This window comes from Balearica regulorum, chromosome 2 (genome assembly GCF_011004875.1).
Source record: "Balearica regulorum gibbericeps isolate bBalReg1 chromosome 2, bBalReg1.pri, whole genome shotgun sequence".
Taxonomy (NCBI): domain Eukaryota; kingdom Metazoa; phylum Chordata; class Aves; order Gruiformes; family Gruidae; genus Balearica; species Balearica regulorum.
In genome coordinates this window covers 107,089,277-107,105,197 of record NC_046185.1, presented here as the reverse complement: position 1 = coordinate 107,105,197, position 15,921 = coordinate 107,089,277, and the positions used below count along the sequence as shown (strand labels likewise).

Here is a 15,921-nt window from a genome sequence, read left to right as displayed (position 1 = left end):
TGAAAATTGTCTCATTCACTGTGCTTCTTCCTACTGCTTCAGAGTCTACAAGGCAAAACCAGTAAAATCAGCACGTTTATTCAGGCAGATAAGGCTTTATTTCTCAAAGGATGCAGGCTTCACCTATATTTATAAATTTATATATATTTTAATATATTTACATATGTATGTATATTTACATGTATTTCGATGTCTTTTTATCTATATACACACATTGTATATTTATATATATTTAAATAGATGTAAAAGCGGGCGGGCAACACCAGGCTGTCAGACAGCAGCGGCAGCCCGAAGGCTGGTGCAGCTGGAAAGCCGGGGGGCTGCTGTGCTGGGCGCTGCGCAGGGCGCGGGCGGTCCCCCCGATCCGCGGTGCCCCGGCGGGGGACGTGTCCGGCTTCCCAAGCGAGCGGCGCGCAGGCGCCTCTCCCTGCCCAGCCCCGGTGAGATGCTCCCGGACGTGGGAAGGGGATCGCCCTGCCTTTCCCTGCCTCCTGCTTTATCTCCGGCCCTACTGCCCCACTTTTCCTCCTCTTAGCCCAGTCTTCTGGCTGGATCTCATTATTATTTTTTTTTTCGGTGTCGTAGGTTGTAATTTTTTTTAAGGTTGCCCGCTCCCCGGGAGCTCGTTTGCCATCCGCTCTCCGTAGCTCCTGCTCCTCCAAATAGCGGTATCTGAAGGGAGACCCGCCTGTTGATTATCCCCCACTCCCCTTCTCTCCGCTTCCACCCACCCTCTGTCCCCACCCCTCCCTCCGCCTGATTTCAAACCTTTGGATGGTGTTTTGGTGTCATTAGGAGATTAACATCCCTGGAGCACCAGGGGAGGAGGAGGAAGAGGAGGGTGGAGGGGAGAGAGAGAGAGACACAGCAGGCAGGAAGGTTGGCATATTAACACGAGTGAGGCTCTCCTCCCGCCGTCCCAGCCACCCCGGCTCCTTGGTGGCAGCGGACGGGGGCGTTTGCCGGCGCCGCGGGTTGCGGCTGGCGGGCTGCGCCCGGTGCCCGCGTCCGCGGAGCTGCGGCGGCGGGGGCTGCCTGCGGGCGTGCGGCCGCGGCTCCTGCTCGCAGCCCCCCTCTCTTTTATGAGCAGCGAGGCGGAGGAGCGGCAGTGGGGGACACCAGGAGGAGCATTTCTTCCCCGGGGTTTATGAATGGCACTGACATGGAGGAAATACCGTTTCAGAAAGTCAAGACCAAGAGGAAGAAGTGCTGCCACTGCTGCTGCTCCCCGCCGGCTGCCGCGGCGGCGGGAGCGGGAGCCGGGCTCGGGGACCCCCCTCCCTTGCTGCTGCTGGATGCCATCGCCTGCGAGGACGAGTTTGACTGCAAGGAGCTGGAGGCTCTCTTCCAGAGCTACAACCTGAAGCTGGAGCAGACGTCCACCCTCAAGGCGCTGGCCGTCCTCATCGTGCTCACCGCCAGCCTGGCACTGGTGGAGCTGCTCTCCGGCCCCAGCCTGACTATCTCCAAAGGCTCACACCCGGTGCACTGTATCATCTTCCTCTCCCTCTTCATCGTCACCAATGTCAAGTACCTGCAGGTCACCCAGCTGCAGCAGATCGTCAAGCTCACCTTGCTCTTCAGCTTCACCTTCTCCTTCCTCTGCTGCCCTTTCTCGCTCGGCGCCTACGGCATGGAGCCCCCCAGCGCCCCCGAGCAGGGCATGTGGCAGCTCATGCTGGTCACCTTCGTCTCCTACTCGCTGCTGCCCGTCCGGACCCTGCTGGCCATCGTCTTCGGGCTGGTGGTGTCTGTCTCCCACCTCATCGTCACCGCCACCTCCGTCAGTGCCAAGCGGCAGCGGCTCTGGAGGACGGTGAGAGAGGGCCGGGCCGGGCCGGGCCGGGCACTGCAGCACTGCACGGCCGCGCGGTGCGTGCCCGGCGGGCGGGGAAGCGCGGAGAGGCGCGGAGCGCGCCCCGGGGGGCGGCGGAGGCTGCATGTCGCCCCCTGCGCAGCCAGCCGGGGTGGCGGCGGCGCCAGGAGGTGACTGGGGAGTGCCCGGTGTGTCCCCAGCGGGGAAGGGGCCAGCACGCACCTGTGCTTCGGGCCGTGTCTGTAGTTCCCGAAAGTTTCCGGGAGGCAGTGGGGGATAGGGCGGCTCCTGGGAGACGGGAGCCAGCACTACCGTCTCCACGCTGGGGCAGGTGCAGGGGCACCGCATGCACGGTCAGTGCGAATCCAGTGGATATAAATAACACCGCTTGACTCGGTACAAACTTGGCATAGACAATAAGCTGCGTGTGCTAGTAACACTCGATCGAGTTGATTCGTATCCTCGCTGCCTCTCTCAGCCGTGGACCCTTCGTGCCCACAGCCCATCTCAGGCGGCTCTGCAGAAACGATCTGAAATAGGTGGGACACTCAAAGGGTGAAACCCACCTCGCTTTCTCCCAGCGAATGAGGCATTCCCCCTTCAGTTTCCCGAGGGCAGCTGCTGCCCCCTCTCCACATACATTACTTCGTATGTCAGTCAACTTCCTAGCGGTTCCCTTTCCCCTCTGAATTAATCCAGCAAAACCTCCCTCTGCAGCAAGCATCTTTGGAAACGTGCTGCTGCACTCTCCCCCCTCCCCCGAGTAGCTATTTATAGCCCTGCAGGGCTTTCTCCGGCTCCCGTGGCCTGATGGGCCGCACTGGCAGGGGGAGGAGGATGAGGAGATGCGCGTGTGGGCAACGCTGGGGCTGGGACTCGGGGTTTGCTGCTTAAGGCTCTGTTATGTAGTGCCTCCGAACCACTGGGAAAGAGAAATTGAAAAATTTTTGTGTCCGCCCTCGTATTGCATTGATTATGCCTGCCCTCAGGGGAAGCACGCGGGTTCTGGGGTCTAGATTGGTGTTAAACAACAATTTAATGCATAATTGAAGTACTTTGTGCATTACTTCTCCTGAATCCTGGTATTATTCTCCATGGCTGTGTAAGGCTGTGTTGTGATGCTAGGACGCACACAGTTGGCATGGTCATAAACACTGCCATAAGCAGAATCGCACACCTTTGTGCCCAGAACTGTGAATTCCTTCTTACATGCTTGCACAGATGCCCACCCCCCAGCGTGACATACATGCACATAATGGAGATACAGAGGGACAATCAAAATAGTGAGGTTACTGAGTCAAACAGGATTATTCATGGCTTCATGCTGCTGAGCTGGTGGACAAAATAAATTGTATATTTTGAAGGGGAAGAGAGAGATAAGCTGAGCTTTATGATTTACCCAGATAATCTGATGTGTATTTTTAAATGCGTGATTTAGAGTTTCCATGAGAGGGAGAGCCGATGAAATGCAGGAGCACTGAGAGGAGCCTTCCGTAAAAGCATCCAAAAGGATGCTAAACACACTAGAATATTTCTCTATGAGTAGGGCTGAAGATGGCTCTTTTTACTGGAGTACTAATTAGGCCTTATGGGGGGGTCCAGGCTATCCTGGCTGCCCCGGCACAGAGGCAGATTTTCCTTGATGCCAAGTTGCAGTTCAGTGTGGCACCTGCTGTTCTAGACAAACAACATAAAGAAGCTGACAATAAGGTCTGCTCACTAAATTATCTAACCAAGGGCTTCAATGTGAAACATTTTGAAGAGAGGAAATCTGCTAACTTTCTTTCTTCAAACTAATTTAACTTAGTTAATCAACAGGCAAAAAGCTGGCTTAAAAATACATAGAAATAGTTGACTAGCGGCTGGTGTAACAGACGTATGTTTCTTCATCACCACCCTCTCCCCCCCACCAAAGTAATATCAGTAATTTGTATGCAGCTCCCAGAGCAGTATGCTTTGCTGATAACAGGAGGCAGAGACCAGCTCTGAGTCAAGCAAGATAACTAGTCTGTGAACTTGTATCGCACAGAAACACACATTGATTTGTCTCATATTTGCAAGCAAAAAGTCTTCAGATTTGAAGACTATCTCTGTGTATGGAAGGGACTCTTCCCTTACACAGAAGCCATTTCTTCTTTTCTGAAGAACAATTTCACAATGGTTGGAAATTTAAAGCTGTGTAAAGGCTGCATCATCTGATTTTTATTTGCCTGGCCCGAGAGTAGCCCAGCCTTTTTTGTAAAGGCTAGAGTGGATACTGGCTCGCAGTCTGGATCTGCTTCCCAACCAGAGGATTTTATCATGACCGTCCCAGTGCTTGTAGACATAGCATGCAGTCAGCCTGTCAGGGAGACAGGACTGCTCTATGCAGAGCTGCAACAGCATGAATGGCTCTGTTCTTTCTCCCAAACCCTTGCGCCCTAGCCCCTAGCAAACAGGTGAGTTTAAGTCTTTAAATAGAAACTTGCTGTATCCAGAAATGCAGAAGCACCTGCAGCATCCACTGAGGCCAGTGTTCAGTTAAAGAAGTCTTTGATTTTTGGGTGATTCAGACAGGAAAACAATTTTATTTTTGTTTAGCCTGAACTTTAAGAGAGCACAGATCTAGTAACTTCCATTGAAGTTAAACTGGCAAGTTAAGTTGTCAGCAAGACCAAGCACTTCATGTTGTTTAAAGCTCAACCCATTAAAAAATGGGCATAGCCAAGTTAAGGGGTTTGTTCTGAGGTGGGCTTTTGGATGCATATCTTCTATTCCATGCTATCTGAGGAATCACCATACGGAAATCTTTGAATGCCAGAATCCTCACTAACTTCAATAGTGCTGAATCAGACCCTGAGTGGGTCCTGTGGAGTGCTTAAAATTTGCATTCATGTAAATGTACAAACACTTCAGCATATTAAAATCAATATATTGGCTCATTGTGGGAGAAGTTTGTTATGAGGTCTAGACAGTAAAACACGTTTAGTTTGCAAGTGAGAGTTTTCTTCTGACAGCACAGTGTTGTCTGTGGGTGGTCTGTGGAGATCACAGGCTGATTTCTTCTAGCTCTCTCCATCATTAGATGTCATATCATGTCATGTCATGTCATGTCATGGTTGAGACACAGGTATGTTTAAAAGTAAGAGGAGAGGAGGACACAAGTGCAGGAGGCAAAGCAAGCCAGGGGAGTAATGTGGCAAAAATTGATCTTCATCTTTCCACTCAATAGCTGGCTTTTCATCATATGAAAGATGCCAATCTGCTAATCTGTCCTGCTTATTTCTTAAGAGAAATGTAGAATTAGATTATATATAAATATATAAAAATAAGTGGAATATTAAAAATACGCAGAATACTTGTGGGCAGCCTCGGCCCCATTTGGAATAAGTTCATGGCAAAAGACATGCTGACTTCACAGCTAGTTTTGCATGTCGTATTTGACACTGTGATAAGGATGTAAATAGTGTATATAACCAATAGTGTATTGGTCATGTTAGTTGGACTCTCACTTCCTTTGGAGTCATGGAACAAAATGTTCATGCCATATAATGTGACAAGGCTGAACCTACAAATGAAGTTTTAACAGCTTGGACTCTAGTATTATTTTTTTTTCCTTTTTTTCCCTGCAGCTTCCAGATGTGTTAGGTGCTTCACAGCGGTAACAGAAATACAAAACCCTGCCCCAAGGAGCTTAGCCTAATTTTTGTTGTGATGCAGTGAGTGGGTGTTGGAGACATTAAGGCCAGATGGGGTGAGGAAGGCAAAATCTGCTCACAGAAATTATGAGGTGGTGGCATGTGCACAGTTTCATGACTTTAATAGTAAATAACTGCTTTTGTCCTTCTGAATACTTTTGTCCCCTTGATTTTTAAAAAAATGTGTGCTCGTTTCCAGAAAATTCAAAAGCAAATCATGCACCAACAAAGTGCCCTCATACATCACGGAAATCTTTGTGAAAGAGCAAATCTTTTGTGAAAACCAAAGTTCCAACATGAGTAACAAAGAGCAGAAGAAAGAAAAATGCTATCATAAATTAGTGATTTTTTTTTTTTCAGCAATGTGGTAAAATAAATGTAGCATTTTTCTGGCTGTATTTAAAACTGGTTTTATGCATGCATTTATGTATTTGTATGATTAGCACTTTTATTGATTCAGCAAGTACTAAAATGTAGTGGGGAATGGGTAGACTATGAAAAGGATATTGTAGAGGAAACTGGTAACAGTTATTTAAAATAATTATTTAATACTTAGAATTTTATTTTATCTTAACTGTTTGCAGTTTAGTGTGATAGTAGTCTGGAATATCACAAGGAATTATCATTATCATTATCATGCCAAAGTTAATCTTATTTCTGCTAATGTTTAAAAATTAATTAATGAATACCATCGCTGACAGAACTGTTAATCTCCTCACCTTTGTCTCTCACACAGAAGGTAGGGTCTAGCAGCCTAATAAAAAAGATTGCAAATCAAAGACAGCTCAGCTCCGTTGTCCTTATTATTTGGGGCAAAGCTCAGGTTTTCTCCTTCATGCATATAAAGTACTGCTGAGGGACTGTACTAGTTCATTCTCTGTGGTGCTTTTCAAATATTCAAGTATCAAGAATATCTCTAGTATTGCAAACATATCTGTGCACTAATAATCTGTTTGAATTTACTGTTTTCCTGTCTTTTGAAAGATTGGGACCACTGTTCTTAGAGATTCTCAGTATCTGTGTGTAACTCGAAGTTGACATTTAGTCCATATTAAAAGATTGGTAAAACTTCCCCGCCCCGCCCTAGTTAAAGTGGGATTTTAATCTTCCTTTGTGGCATGGGGATTGCTAGTCATTGACCACAGTCCATTTACGTAGGGGCTGAAGTATACGGTTTTTTATGGAATGTAGAGCTCAGTGTCTTTTTCCACATAGAGATTAATATGTTCTTGGCTGCCTGAGTCTGCAAACTGCTGACACTGCTACTCTTCATGGGTTTCCAAACAATAACAGCATGCTGATGGTTCTGCATGCTTGAGAAACAAGAAGCCTTTGGGAAACTGGCAAGAATCATACAGACTTGGAGAAATAATAAATAACAAACAATTTATCAGATAAGTTTAGTTGTTTTTCTCCTACTTAACAGCCTGGGGAGAATGCAGCTTCTCTCCAGTGAATTTCACCATATTCACAATTTTATAAGAATTTTATTTTTTTTGGTAGCAGCTCTTTGCAATGATTTGTCATATGACCTTTGTTTGGACACCTGTAGCTAGGGTGGTACTGTTTGTATTGCAATAACAGCTGTGGGTCCCCATGATGGACCAGTTGCCTGTTAACTAGGTCCGGGAATAAATACATGCCAAAAGGACAGACTTTCTCCTTGGCTCTACCTCTTCCTCTCCCATCTCTACTTTTCATTTGGAAAAAACTTCCCATGGAAATGTACATTGAATTTGCTAATGGTAAGCTCTGACTGACTTGTCAAACATCTCATCTCATATCATAGTCTTGTTAGGTTCAAAATCTTGTTTATGGACAAAAAGGAAATGCATCTTATAAAAAGCTAGGAATTTATTGTTTTTAGTGTAGTTGAAATCTTAACCAGCTAATCAAAGAATCATTAATAGGCTAGTCCCATTATTACCAAAGAGATCTTCTATGTAGAAAATGTTTTAATAGTAGTAAAGCAGCTAACATTGTTATACACTCACTTTCTACTCTCTTTCCTTGATGTTATGCTCACCTTTCCCCTGCTTTTCCAAGTCTTAAGGTTGGTGGCTTCATTCTGCTAGTGGCGTTACCTGTGTTGGCAGCATCTGGAGTCCTTCACTGGAAGGAATAGGATGTTCATGTCAATGGTTTCTTCTTCTTTGCTCTAGGATCCACTTGGTGACATTTTTATAAGTTTGCTAATATGTATTTCTCTTTATTGGTCTACAGCTCCATGTTACATCCAAATTTAATATATGTGGTTCCTTTTATGCATGTTAGATAGTTATTCTTTGTTTTCTTTGTTACACCTAAACCCAGTTTTGTCCATCTTCAGGTCTGCATTTCTTTAACTGACAACTGATGAGTCTTTATTATAGCTATGGGCATTGTCTTCAGTACCAAGCATATGCCCCATCTTTTGTAATCCCGTGGCTGTACTCCTCTACATCATCTCCTGTGTCTCCACTTCTCAAGGTCTCTGCTATGTTTCTGCGTACTACATCATTATGTTATAGTCATAAAACTGTTGTGCATGCAAAGATAAGCAAAAGTAACACAAATTAGCTACAGGCATCTGGTCAATACTTTTAGCCCACAGCAAGCATGACATGCCTCAGTCCAGAGGTCTTGCAAACTCAGTACAAATCTTATGGTTTTCTTTATAGCAGTGGCAATACATTATTACAGGGCCACATGGTTGCAGTCTTTGTTAATATGCGTGTGGTTTAGACTATCTCCATGTGTCTTATTGCTTTCATTTTAATGCTAACAAAGTGGGCCAAATGGTGGCTTCATTTCAAAATGGTAAAATTTTATTGTCTAGACTCTGGTCAATAGCAAAACATTGCACCTAATGTTAGTAGTTAGGGACTATATTTAGTTCACATACTTACTGTGTGAAAAAGCAGTTCCCATATGTGTTTGCAGCTCTGAGCTCAGGGGCTCCCAATTTGTATCCCATAGAAGCCTCTAAGATCTTTAAACACATTACTGAGGGTTTCCATTTCTTTCTTCCTTCATTTATTTCTTCCTTCATTTATTTCTTCCTTCCTGATATACTCAGTGCTAAACTCATATGAGAAAATTTTCGTAATAGGGAATAGTTGTCCTTGATGTGATCTGCTGTTTCTTCTTTAGGATTCAAACTTCTAAATTTTTTTTCCCATCTTGTTTTCCACAGTTATTATTATAGTGCAGTGCCTTGCTGGACAGAACCAGTGTAACACAACATCTAGCTCATGCAGGTTTCAATTTCTTTTCATCTACTTTAAACACAGCCCTGAATGTCTGCATGTCTATATTAGATGACCCTTACTAACTAGAGCAGAAGTTTTCTTTCTGGCTTTTTTTTATCTCCTTCTGTCAGTTTAGATGCATTGCATTCTTACATGCTCAATTCTGCTGTTGCCATTTCAGAAGACATCAGCTAGCATAAAATATTTTTTTCTGTCTATCATGGTTAGTTATTTTCTTGTACTTTCTTAGATTCAAAAGGCCACATACTCCTACAGGAATAAAGTACTACAAAACATAACTAAATGTGGATGGCATGGGTGGAAGGAGGGGATGAGCCAGAACAGCATCATTCCTTGTTGCTTGTAAGGTCTTGGTTGTGCCAATATGGAATAATTGTTAGAAGCTTTTTATGAGCGAGGCAAAGGGATGGCATGATTTCATGCAGGTTTCATGTTCTGATTAATTCATAATATGTTATAAGAAAATTTCATCTTGGACTTCAAGAGTTGTAAACCACAAACATTTTAACATTGCTGACAGGAAGGAGTTGGACAGTATGAACACCTGCAAAACCCTTGCTGTTGGGAAGGGGAGGCAACAGTGCAAGTGGAAGAGGCTGGTTCAAGACTTGGGGCTGAGCTCTGTGTTTGTCTTGCTATAATGGATGGGTCTGAGAGACCATCAAAGAGTATAATGTAACCCATATGTTTTGTTTTAAAATTTCTGAAGTATGTGATTTCCTTTCTTACTTTCTTCCTCTGGGAAACTTATAATGGAAGGAATTAGCTTTGCTTCCATTTTTTAAGATATGTACCTGGAGGAATTTGAGGAAACAACATAGTTACTACAATGTCCACCTGTTCGTTCTGTATTTGGAATAACTACAGACAATAGCATTACCTTTCATTTACTCAAGTGTAATCTGGGCAAAGCACTTCCTTCAATGCGGGTTAATATAATTGTCATGGTTTAGGCCCAGCCGGCAGCAGGGTACCACGCGGCCGCTCGCTCACCCCTCCCCCAGTGTGATGGGGAGAAGAAGCACAAGGAAAAGCTTATGGGTCGAGATAAGGACAGGGTGAGATCACTCACTAATTATCGTCACGAGCAAAACAGACTGCACTTAGAGAGGAGATTCATCTAATTTATTACTAAGCAAAACAGAGTACAGCAATGAGAAAATAACATCAAATCTTAAAACACCTCCCCCCACCCCTCCCATCTTCCCGGGCTCAACTTCACTCCCAGCTTCAACCTCCACCCCCCCCAGTGGCACAGGGGGACGGGGAATGGGGGTTACGGTCAGTTCATCACACGTTGTTTCTGCCGCTTCTTCATCCTCAGAGGGAGGACTCCTCTCATCGTTCTCCTGCTCCAACATGGAGTCCCTCTCACGGGAGACAGTCCTTCACAAACTGCTCCGGCGTGGGTCTTTTCCACAGGGTGCAGACCTTCAGGAGCAAACTGCTCCAGCGTGGGTCCCCCATGGGGTCACAAGTCCTGTCAGCAAACCTGCTCTGGTGGGGGCTCCTCTCTCCATGGGTCCACAGGTCCTGCCAGGAGCTTGCTCCAGCGTGGGCTTCCCACAGAGCCACAGCCTCCTTCAGGTGGCTCCACCTGCTCCGGCGTGGGGTCCTCCACGGGCTGCAGGTGGAATCTCTACACCCCCTCATCCTTCCTCCATGGGCTGCAGGGGGACAGCCTGCTTCACCATGGTCTTCACCACAGGCTGCAGGGGGATCTCTGCTCCGGCGCCTGGAGCACCTCCTCCCCCTCCATCTGCGCTGACCTTGGTGTCTGCAGATGTTCTTACATCTTCTCACTCCTCTCTCTGGCTGCAAAAGCTCTCCCTAACTGGTTTTTCCCTTCTTAAATATGTTATCACAGAGGCGCTGATTGGCTTGGCCCTGGCCAGCGGCGGGTCCATCTTGGAGCCGGCTGGCATTGGCTCTATCAGACACAGGGGAAGCTTCTAGCAGCTTCTCACAGAAGCCACCCCTGTAGCCCCCCCCGCTACCAAAACTTTGCCACACAAACCTAACCCAATAATATAAATTTTAATTTGTATAAATGTACAATAAATATAATACAGCAATATTTATTCTGTATGAACTTTCCACATGATTCCTGAAAGAAATAAATTCACCAAACACGTTGTATGTACAGAAAAGCTGTTTTCTTCAGCAGTATTTAAAATAGTGAAAGATCCCAGACATGTGAACCTGCTGTGGCTCTAAGGCAGGCAATAAAGTGAGACAAAGCTATAAGAAATATAGTTTTTTCTTTAGTTGTGGTTCAGGAGCTACAGAAGTCCTTTGTCATTCAGAGGTGCATATTGCAAGAAATCATCTAAATGTGGCTAATATGAAACATATTATAGAACAATATTCCACTATAACACTACTTTTCAGATATTCATTCTGGAGCAAGGCGTTCATTATTGGATTCAGTAACAAGTGGTTGTGCATCCTCCTATACAACTTTATAGAAGTAAAGATAATTAACTGTTCTTTACAGTGTTAGCACATAAAATTAAGGGGTGCTTATAGCCTACCTGACAGTTTTTCTTTTTGCATAGGTTGCTCATTCATACACTACAATAGCACAGAAATATTTTTTGATTTCCATAAATCTGCTTATGATTCTCTCTTAGAAGATGAAAGTAATTATCCACCCACACAAAATTAGGAAATTAAATAACACTAATAAACACAGTTGCAAAAGAGATTTACATAAAATATATCCTTAATTTGAAGTATCAACAGCCTGAAAAAGAATATTGTGCTTGAGCAGAACTTGTGAAATTTGTTTATACGAAGCTGAGAATAGGCTTATACCTTCTAAGTAAAGAATGTACAGCGTGTGAGTTAATCTGTATAAAATATAATGTGGCAAAATGAAACTCTAAGGTAAATTCATCAATGTTCGTTCAAAGGTGAAGGATATAGGCCTGAGCCTCACTTCACTTTTAAATACCGAAAAACCATCTCAGAGAGCTTTGGGGAGATTTATGTGATGTGCCCAAAATTCTTCTTGCCTGTAATAATGTAATTCCAGAATGATTTAACTAAAAGGGCGCACCATTTAATGTGAACTGCATAGGAAGTAAAGATCTGTTTGTTTACCTCATGACATGAAAGTATAATGGCAGCTGAAAGGACTCCTTATGGTCATACAGGCCCGTAAGGGAGAGAAGCTATATCAGGATCAAATTCCTACGGGTGCAGATTGCAGGTTGTCTCAGGAGTCTGCTCTGCAGACTTCTGATCACTGCTGTCGTGGCAGTGGATGCTACTCCTCACCCGGGATTATGGATCACAGAGCTTCGATTGCTATGCTCTAGGAATGAAGGATGAGCCTTCACGGATGTCCTGTGTGATTCCCGGTACTGGCCTCTGCAACTGTTGTGCTGATGACTCTGCTGATCATGTTGGTTTAATGCAAACCAAGCTGTAGTGGGGTTGTGGGGGTTGAAGAAGCATAGTTTTTAAGTCCATGGTTGAATTAGCTATGACAAGTGCTCTATCTGTCATTTATCTATGCTTTGAATTCTAAGGAATAATGATGCTTTTCAAAACAGAAGAACAAACTGAGCGTTATCTCCATGTTCACTATGTGAGTTTCCTCTTCCCACCCCCAGCTATGTAAATGACAGTAGTGAGTGATCGCTGCGTGAGTTCCTCCAGATGGGAAGTTTACGTTAGTTTATTTGGCCTTCTCCATGCAGCCCTCTCTCTATTTTAGGCAGCAGTAGATTGAGGAGATTGTGGCCAAGTTAATTTGCCTCATCTGTTAGTCAAAATTAACTGTTTTATCAATAGACCATTTCTTCTTGCTTACACTGTTAAAAAGATTAGTCTGATTTTTCCCTTCGAAGAGACCGCAGCCTGAAGAGGGCATTCCTATTCTAAACTGCACTTCACAATATTGGTTAATATTAACATAATGGCTGAAACGGCTTTGGTAGGAGGGTAATGTGCTTTTCTAACTGAGAGTGCAGCTTCTGGAATATCCTTCACTGAAAAGGATGATGATATTTAAGAGGAGAGAGTGAACTTCATTTGCTGGGCTGTTAATCACTTCCATTGCTATTACTGAATTTGAAATCTAGAAGAGGGCGATTGATAAAATTGTTTGGCATGGCTATTTTATCTCAACAACATTACTTCTAAGCCTTATTTGAAGTCTGACAGAAACATTAGGGGAATCGTGAATGAGTTCCTGAATACCCACTGACTAGTGCAAATCTTATGTGTAGTTAACATACTTATTTGGTGGGCAATGTATAGAGTAAGCTATGGGATTTTTTTAGCTGTCTATGGGCAAGGGACATGAAAAATGCACCTTTCTTATTCTTGGGTCTTAAGAAAAGATGCTGAAAAATTTTACAGTTGGTATCTACAGTTGGTATTTTACAGTTAGGATGAACAGAAGTACGGAAATGGGCAACCACCACTTGCAAAACTATGAATTATTCTCTGTCCTTAACCAATATTTTTCTAGCATTGCTAGTTTATCGTCAGAGGACTTAATAATTAAAAAAAAAAGTTTTGCTTGCTTGCTTTTTTTCTGCTGCTGCTGCTGCTCTTGTGGAACCAGTCCCTGTCAGTTTTGTGCTGACTGCTGCAGTTCTGGGTACAGTGACCTCTATTGAACTTCCCCCAAAAGAGAACATCAACTGAATACAAAAGAGGGAACATTCTCCTAGGATGGGGATGACTGCAGAAAGGAAGCGGATCTTTCCTAATTTCCCTAAGGGTACACAACGTTCAGTCCCAGGACTTCATCTGTCTTGTCAGTTAGTGAGTCTATTCTCATGAACCTTAGTCCCAAATCTCTATGGTATCGTTTGCAAGAGCTCCATTTCTCCAGCACGATTGTATACTGAAGAATTGAGCTTGGCTACTGATCATAATGATTTTGCCTTCTCTTGGGCAAAAGTTATAATATGTAAACTAGGGAGAAATTGTCTTTCTAACAAAATGTCTTACATACCCCTGAAGTTGTCTTTTGAATTTTAGAGTTGCTGGTCCTCTGTAAAGTTAGGGATTTGACACATATATAGTCCATTATCTAACATTCTCAGAGAAGTTCTCTTCACAGGGAGATATCAGGTGCTATCTTAGCTTTTCCCTTGTGTATGATAGTTGCTGCGATTCCACTCATAAAAAATGGGCACCTGCATGGGCAGGTGCTGGCATGAAGAGGCTGGGAATAGGAAAGAGCAACCAATGTAAAAAAGAGGGCAGAAATACTTTTTTTTTACTGTTCTGTTAGTTTATGTCCTTGTGTTGTAACAGCAGTCGTGTTGTCTTCACTGCTATGTGAACTTCAGTGGGAATAGTGTTAGCCCGATGACATCTTTTGTAAATGCAGCCTAACTTTTCACTTCATAGCTGATCACATGTGCATTAATTTAGATACAGATGTTTTCAAAATAGGTAAATTGGGGATATAACTAAAGGTTGGATTGATTTAGCATAGCTGCTAAAACAATGTTTTTCATTGATGGATCCTGGCAAAGCTTTCCGGTGCCAAACATTTATAAGAAATTTGCAAACAAAAATTACTGTTAGAGACCAACAAGCATATTTTCTTATGTTTGAAAAACCCTTTAAAAGGGTTTTGTATTCAAGGATCCCTACTTAAGCCATTTATATAGAGGGACTAGTTTATTAAATGGTGCCAAAAGAAGAAAGTGACTTTTAAGAATGGCTGGAAGCAAATAAAATATGTTTAAAGATTTTGAATTCCTACAAGGTGCCATTTTAGACATATTTAAATGCCCCAAAACTTTAAATATTGCATCAGTGTCCACAAGGAGGTTTTATAACCAGTACGGTGGACTCAATGAGTGAATCACAGAACCTATTAGTTCTAGAACAGGTAATGAATGATGTGTCTGGTGCCAATTATAGAAGATACTATATAGGATTTTGATATGGGAAATCAATGGGCTTTGCATGTTAGCATGGAAATGTTACGTGAATATGTTACTTCTTTCAGAATGGACAGAAACTATCTTCTCTGCATAAAAAATAGGCAATTTCTATCTTATACTATTCCTTTGGCTATATTTGGTTCTGAATACCTGAGTTACAAAGGAGGCACTCCAAAACCCCCTTAATTTTGATAGCAAAGATAATACCCTATAATAATCTGTGCTTTTCAGCACTGCTGCATCCAGTCACAGTGAAGAGTAGAAAGAGATTCACAATATATTTAAATTTGTCTTGCAGTGTCTTTCAGGAAGAGGCCTTGCATAGTACTGTAGTTGCATGTATTGAAACAAAGATGTCTTGCAGCAGATTCATGGAAAACACAAAAGAGCGCTTGTTGAAAATTAATGATGCAGTACTTTAAATTACACTAGTTGTATATCCTGAAACCGGTCTCACTTTGCAATAGTGTTTCACGGAAGTACTGCTTGCTTAAGGTGCCTCTTTTTAAATGACTGTTTTCTCATAGCAGCTGAGAAAACAGTAACACAAAGCAAACAAAGGATTGCTCCTGAACCTTACACATAAAATTCTAGGCTGAAATTCATCTTGTCTTATTATTATTTACCATTGATGTTATGGTAATGCCTACAAGTGTCAACTTTGATTAGCTTCTCAACTTACTGCTTGCTGCACAAGCGCACAAATAACAGGCACTCCCTTGTCCTCTGCTAGAGACAGCAAAGAACAGAAAAAAGACTAGAGATAGAGAAGCAAGATGATGTTCCAAAACTTAGAGGTCAATCAGAATAGATTGTGAGCATCCTGACTCCAGCTGCAGTTGTCTGGGACAAGAATTTCATAAAGTAAAGACTTCATCTTAAGCATTATAAAGCCCCAAGGAATAGTTTAAAATATTTCCATTTACTCTGGGCCAAGCCATACTGTCATGTTTCCTTCTTTTCAATTACTTTGAGATGAACCTTTTCCTCTGGTCTGCGTGACTTGGGGCAGGATGTTCATAAAAGAGTGAGGAGTTTCATGTTACAGTTAAATGGAGCATGTTTATGAGCCACTTTTACTTAAATTTTTTTCAATGTATTTGCCTCAGTAACTTTGTTATTAACTGCATAAGATGTAGATGAAAGGTTGAATTTGTTTACCCAAAGCAATGACGTGAATGTACACAACCAAGAACAGCTATTCATCTATATATTGTCCAATAATAGTCAAAATTGTTTCACTTAATTTTTTCTCT

At 43.2% G+C, this 15,921-nt stretch overlaps 1 protein-coding gene across 2 annotated transcripts in view; it reads left to right on the top strand.

Annotated features, from left to right (window-relative positions):
• Nucleotides 1-869: 869 nt before the first annotated feature.
• The window catches only part of ADCY1 (adenylate cyclase 1), a 170,414-nt gene continuing 155,362 nt past the window's right edge, over nt 870-15,921 (top strand). Inside the window, exon 1 of one of the 2 annotated variants that reach the window (XM_075745272.1) lies at nt 870-1,816. In XM_075745272.1, the coding sequence (XP_075601387.1) occupies nt 1,148-1,816 (669 nt within the window). In that variant the 5' untranslated portion in view covers nt 870-1,147. The remainder of the gene's footprint in view (nt 1,817-15,921) is intronic. The other variant, XM_075745273.1, reaches the window with a different exon arrangement.